Below are 7,222 nucleotides of genomic sequence, written 5' to 3'. Positions count from 1 at the left end.
TTGAGATAGACTCACTATCCATTTGTTATTTTATTTATTAATGTATTTAACACCTATTTATCGAATTCCAACTGTGTGTTGTGGGAATTCAGAGAGCAAGAGGACTGCATAACAGTTAACAACCTCAGAATATTTCTTGATATTATATGCCTGCTTACAGAGAGTTATATAGGGTCTATAAGACAGAGTGCTTTGAAGTCCTGGCAATAATTTTTTTTAGGAAGGGAAATAATTTGTTTAAAGTCATCTTCTTTCTGCATTGTATCACATGAGTGCTTTCTTAAGCCACTGTAAAGACATCATAAGCAAGAGCAAAACAAATTAATGAGCTTTTAAGAATGTAAATTGGTGTCAAGAATGAAAATGAGGGCTTTGTATTTTTCACCACCCACCAGAGCCAGGATATATAAAGAAGGTTCTGAAACCAGGAATCCATCCCACTGAGGAAACGCACTCCGTTGCTACCTAAGCCCTCCACTCCCGACACCATGCACTGCGACAACTTCTCCGAGGCTGTCTTCCCAGGATGCTACTGGGGCACCTATGGCTACCCACTGGGATATAGCGTTGGCTGTGGCTATGGCAGCACCTACTCCCCAGTGGGCTATGGCTTCGGCTATGGCTACAATGGCTGTGGGGCTTTCAGCTACAGGAGATACTGTCCATTTGCTCTCTACTGATTGGCTGAAATCCCCGAGGCGTAGAATCTTCTCTCCCTTGAAGGCTGAGCAGCACATCTCCAGGTTCCCCACGTATCCACTCCTTCAGTCCTCATTTGCTCATCAACCTCAGAGACACTGCCTTCCAACTTACCTCCAGTCCCAGGGGAGGAAAATGAAAAAGGAGACGCTTCCTCAAGCTGCCTGCCCTGGCTGATGTTCTCTGGGATACTTTTGGAAACTTGACCTCCTACTTGTCATACACTACTTTTGAATTTTTCATGACACTCATGACTTGTCATGATGAAGTCATGGCTATGTCTATCAAAATCTCAATAAATTTGTCTCAACTGGTGTAATATTCTCATGCTAGAGTGAAGTTTCCTTTCTTGGTGTGTGCATATTTTCTGTTACATTGGGAGTGGCGGGGGGAAGTGAATTTCTTTTTCTCATGTGGGCATTAGGTAAGAGGGTGGGTTGCAGGAAATGAATAAAAAGGTTGCCTGTTTGAACCTTCTTAAAATTTTATGATGCCCACCTCCAACCCAATGGAGCACCATTTATTGTTCAGGGTGCCCTTCTAATCTCACTACTACTTCTCCTCCGCGAGAAAACCCAACACATGAGAGGAACTTTTTCAGTCACTTCCATGTTAGTCCAAATGGAACCCACTGCGTTCCCTTTCCCAGGGACTAAGGATTATAGACGAAAGTACCATGTTCCCTAATGAAGGATTCTGGAGCATTGAGTAATAGGGAAGCCACAGACATCCTGGAAATCAGAGTTTTTTAGGTGAAGGGATAAATCTGTATCAAACTATCTAAGGTGTCTATTTTGTAGCTTAGAAACACCCAGGTTATTCACAACCATGGCAAGTTTCTTAAAGAATCAACAGCAGATAACGAGTTTCACTCTTAAAATATATGAGCTGTAATGAATATTTCTGAAGATTTATCAGCTTTTCTCTGTGTTCCTTTAGAGAATGGAGCAATTTCCTTTTATAAGCCAAATAAAAAATGTCTCAATCCTTCTACTGAAAACATCTTACGTATAGTACAAATATTCTTGGTGGTAACAAGATTTGGCTTAACCCTTCTTTTTTATTGAATATGTACAAGTGATTATATTGCATATGGTTCACTTTGTAGTTAAAAATATAAAGACCATTTGGAGAGGTCTTTTCAGAAGAGAGTGTTTTCTCCATCATACTTTATCTAATGTATATCTTTTCTAAAAAATCAGGAAATACTTGATCATTTTCCTTTTTAGCAATAGTAGACAAGGTTACAGCCAACAAAATCTCCAGTTTGCAACTTTCTAGCAGCCACGTGTTAATTCATGCTGAGAATTGTGAATTAATTAAACATGCAGGTTAAAATAGAACAGAAAAAGAAAAGCGGGATTTTTCAGAAATTAGAGCATCAGATTAAAATTAGAAGGTTATCAGTCTGTTCTGTAATGATGACTGACATATAAAAATTTGGGCTTGAAGGGACCTCAGAGAGCACCTCATCTAGTGTTTTGGAAATTTCAGTATGCAGCTACCTGAGTAGCTGATTTAAAATTTAGATTCTTTTGCCTTGCCCCTGGAGATTCTGACCCAGTACATCTGGGGTCAGGTCTAGAAATTTAAATTTTTAAGAAGCTCCTGATGGCTTCTAGTACAGGTGGTCTGAGACTCACACTCTAACAAGCACTGTTTCAGGTCATTACAGATGTATACTACCCACCCACCCACACCATTTATTTATGACACTGAGTCTTGATAAAGGGAAGTCTTTTACTCAAAGGTGCCTAGCACATCTCAACAAAACAAGGACAGAGGAGAGAAGATTCTTTACATCCCCAAAGGAGTACAGGATGTACAACATCTGTGTTTAGCACCTTTCAACTTGAGTTAACATGTGGTTGCTAGAAAGTTCCAAACTGAAGAATGCATTGGCTGTGACAATGTCTACTATTTTCAGACAGAGAAATAATCTATTAGGTAGATATCCAGTAGTCTGGTGCTGAAGGCTCAGCTGCCATGACCTGCTAAAAAGAAAAAGTATGTTATGTAAGGATTTTATAAATTCACTTTTTCCTGTTGCATAGAAATGACAAATTCCTAGTGCGCCTACATTATGTAATATTATTTGATGATTATTTTTAAAAACTGAAATTCAGTCTTTTCAAGTGCATATACCCAGATCCCATCCCTGCACATTCTGATGGGAAGATCTATGGGGTCTGGGGATTTGTATTTAAAAACATCCCTTTAAGTAATTTGGTTTTATGCCATCAAATTAGAACAATTACAGGGTCTGTTTTCATGGCTGTTCTTTCCCATCTTTTTTAGCTCTCTCCTTTTATTTTGAAATTAAAAACCAGATGATTCCTCCATATTTATATAGAATTCATAAAAATGAAAACAGTAAGTAACACGTTACAGGTAAATTTAAGAAAAGCTTGGAACAAACATTTACTTAAAGCTACATTTAAGCTTAATGGTAGTCTCTAAAGAGTGTAGTTAGACATTTGTTTCTAATTGCTTTATCAACTTTGGTATTGATCTGAGCCCAGGCTAGTGCTCTGTACATAGTAGAAACTCAATATATATGACTAGATTATCAGACCACTTTCCTCAATAAACACGAAAAAGATGTTAAACATCTGTTTGCTACCCTCTTGCAGTGCCATTCTTTAATTCACAGCCATTTGTGGGTTGGAAGTTCAATGTCTGTGCATTTTATGAGATAGGTTTATCTCACAAAGTCACACAGGAAGTATTGTTTTGATTTTCTATTTCACCATTAATTGCTTGTTTCTTCTCATTGAAAACCAGGCTGTGTATCTTTAACATTTCCCTGCTGAATACAGTTTATATAACTGAGAACTTGATTTGAATATTAAAGCCATCCTATGCATAGAAGAATCTTCTAGAGAGACCCCCAGCAAGTCTAATTAGACCTCCTTTCCTTATCATTAGGCTTCCCAATCCCTTGGCTACTCTGAAGTAATAATTCACCAGTGGTAACTGAATATATAAATGTTAATTTGTATTTACCCATTTGATTCACAGGGGTGGTTTAGAGTCCTACAGAATTTTTCATGGCTAACTAGGATAGATAACATGTTATGTGATATTGTATTTAACATTTCTCATGTACTCTCTAAAGGCTATTTTGAAGGGATCTGACATCTGCCCTCTGTTACAAGGTTGGCAGAGAAACATTCTCCACATGGCATCCTTTATGTGACCAGTGTATTTGATGACACTATCCAACAAAGGTGTTGACCATAACATTATGACACCCAAAAATGTGAAGATAACAGAGCTGTAGTGAATCTGATAAAGGCAGGGAGTTCTGTACTATATTCACATTATTCTTGCATATAAGAAATGACCAACTAATTTGCCCTTCCTCCTGTTTTTTCTTTTCCTGCACTGTCTTCCCTTCTGCTTCTGTATCTTTCTTCAGGATTATATTCTCTTCCCTTAGATCTTGTTAGAGTAGGATCAGTTCCTGAGTGGATTTGAGAGCAGTTTCTCAGCAAGAAGTCAGAAAAAAAGAGGAGCTTTCCTAGCACAGGGTAATCTCATAGTCATAAGAAGTCAGTTGACAAAAGAAGTCAACCTTTCCCAAATATTCATACTGGCCCTGCTTTCCAGACCCCTGCCAAAAGCTTTCAGCCACAATGGATACCTCAGGAAGATTATCAAATGCCTTATAAATCAGAGTTCTTCTCAGTAAAGATACAAAAGGACGCAAACATAAAGCACTGAAGAATAAATACATGATGCTGGTATTTGGTAAATTTTACCCAAAGTGTAGGTCTTTTCTCATCCAGAAAAGGCTTTTCTTGCTCTTTCGTCAATAACCTTAGACACAGAAGGCAAAGCAGAAACTAGAAATGCTTCATACACATATGGGTGATTTTTGATTTCCTGTAATTTTCCTTCAGACAAATGGTGGCCTTTCTCAGAGCCATCCAAAGTGTATAGCTTTTGCCCAGTGCACATGTTCAACCCATAGATTTCTGATGGCACATGTGCAAGAAAATCATACTTAAAAACCAACCAACCAACCAACCCACTCCTCTTTGTATACATCTTTAGAACAGCATAATTAATTTTGAGCTAAATGCTTGGTAAGCACATGTTTTTATCTTATTAATTTCTTATGATGCAGACTATCTTCTCAATTTGGTTTATTTGTAATTTTAGGCCATCATTTCGAGTGTAGTCCAGTATAATTTTTCAGTCATTTCAAAGGCAAACATAATTAGGGAAGAGGCAAGAATAACCAATATTATTTCTGGGCCTGCAGTGGGTCATTATTACTGTTTACAACCCCATGAGGTTGGTTTTATTCCAGGTTCTATTATCTTCATTTTATACTTGAGGAAACTGGATTTCAGAAAGTTCAAATGACATGTTCATAGTCTCAAAGCTAGAATGTGGCAGAGTGGGGTTTCTAATCTGGGTATGTTGGATGCTGAAGCCTTACCACCTGCTGCTCTGCTAACCAAATCCACTCCAGTGGCATCCTATAGAACTAAAAACACACACTCCATAAAGGGACCCTGCTTTGTCTTGTTCATCCCCGTGTTCCCCAAATAAGGCACAATATTGAGCTCATATTATCCCCTCAATAAAACGATCATGAATGAAAAAAGAGGCTGCTATGTTTTTCAAATTAAGATCTCTAATCTTGGCAATGAGATCCACTGAAATCATTTGTTTAAACCATCAACATGGCACTATTTGGCTGGGATTTTTTGTGGTATCCAAGAGAAAGCCCATGAATGTGTAGACTATGAGTCCAGAAATGACTTCCCAAGATGTCAGGATAGGCTACAGATACCATTAGGTCAGAATCCACTGAGACGCTGAAGCAATAACATCATGCAGAAATTTTATTTTCCCCAGCTCTTTTAGTGACATTAATTTAACTGTTTCCCTTAGATTTTAGAGATATCAAATAGAGAGTATTTGTAAGCAAATTTCTTTCATAAATGTCAAAAATGACTTTACGCCTTGCCTTAGAATGATGGGATGAGTAAGCTCTTCAAAGTTGCACAGCCCAGAGATAGAAAGCCAGTGAAGAAAGAAGTAAAAAAGAGGCACACCATAGGGCTCATCCCAGATCTCAGTGCTTCCTCGTCAGCTGTCAAATTTTGCTTTTGTAGCTTATAAGTACTGTGCCACAGTCTCACTGGTCCTAACATCAGGACTTAAAGTATAATTCATCTGTGACATTTTATATACACTCAAATGACTCCTATTATTCCTGCCTACTGCATTCACTAAAGCTTTTATAACTATGGCATTTAGCTGCATAGACTTACACTGACTGTAGGCTTGTCTGTTTTGCCTTTGTTTCTAATTTGAAAGGTTTGTTAGGTCTACAAGCTCTTTAATATCTCTACTTCAAATCTTGGTATAGGGCTTTATGAAGCATAGGACGTTTAGTAAATTCCTGCAGACCGAAAACATGGTTTACTATTGCAATTGGCATTTTTTTTTTTGTTCTTCAGACATCTAATAATTGGAGAATTCAACTTGGAGTCTATTTTAACCAAAGACTTTGAAGACACTGCAGTAACTTCTCATTACAGAGGGAAAAAAAAACCCACAAAGAAGAATCCTTCTTCAGCTTTGGCAGTCAATCCAGCTCAAACTTCTTTCAAGAATAATGAGGATCTCTCTCTCTCTTTTTTTCAAGGAGATCTAGGAAATTAATGAGAATATTAATTCCCTTGATCTAAAAAAGGAAAGAGGTACATTTCTTCATCACAGCCTCTGGTGAGGTTATATGAGTCACAAAGGAAAAAGGATCCTATTATGTGCTGTAACCATTGAGCTTGCTGCTTGATCAAACCTTTATTCCTTGGACTAGGTGATGGAACTTCTTCCCTGAGAACTTCTACCAAAATGGCTGCTTGGAAGTTATGGATATTCCCCGGGCCACAGTGCTGCCTGTGGCGATGGCAGCACCTTCTTACCTGCAGTCCTCTGCATGTTATAGCTACAGAGGGTACCAGCTACTTGGCTATAAAAAAGACTGGGCAACAGGTGTTTATTAATGAATTTGCTTATCGAATACTTTATCACTTCCGGGGCATTTTGGTTTTTTGTTTTCAGTCTAATTCTACTCTTCTTTGAGTTGCAAGGTGCTGCTTGAGCAAATCCAGCCTCTGTTTACAGTGGATCAGGTTCACCTCAAGATGTGTTACTTCAGTCTGTGTCTGAACTTTTCCAGGAGTTCCTCATTTAGGCTTGTGATGCTTTTTTGAAATAGAGAATGCTTCTGTTTTTTTTTTTTTTAAACTTTTTTTAAAAAAACTTTAATTCCACATAGGATGGGATATGTGGCTTGAATATGTTTTCTGGTGTAAATACGTTTACAGTGGTCATATTTTCATTTATATTTTACAACAAAAATAATACTTTAAATTTAGTAAAATGAAGACTGACTTTAAAATATTACCAAAAGATGTTAACCCTGAGTTATCTGAAAGGAGAAATTGGTGATGTCCAAGTAAATTTAATTTATATATTAGTATCCGTAGCCCAATAA

At 37.7% G+C, this 7,222-nt stretch overlaps 1 protein-coding gene across 1 annotated transcript; it reads left to right on the top strand.

Moving 5' to 3' along the window:
* Positions 1–412: 412 nt before the first annotated feature.
* Positions 413–1,026, top strand: LOC117095680 (keratin-associated protein 8-1). Its single transcript, XM_033232286.1, has one exon. It carries the CDS (start codon positions 489–491, stop codon positions 678–680), a length of 192 nt encoding a protein of 63 aa, XP_033088177.1. The 5' UTR covers positions 413–488; the 3' UTR covers positions 681–1,026.
* The last annotated feature ends 6,196 nt before the right edge of the window (positions 1,027–7,222 follow it).

Source organism: Trachypithecus francoisi, unplaced genomic scaffold (assembly GCF_009764315.1).
Source record: "Trachypithecus francoisi isolate TF-2019V2 unplaced genomic scaffold, Tfra_2.0 Lachesis_group14, whole genome shotgun sequence".
In the NCBI taxonomy this organism is placed as follows: Eukaryota; Metazoa; Chordata; class Mammalia; order Primates; family Cercopithecidae; genus Trachypithecus; species Trachypithecus francoisi.
The sequence above is the reverse complement of the archived record's forward strand: the minus strand, read 5'-3'. Positions and strand labels throughout refer to the sequence as shown.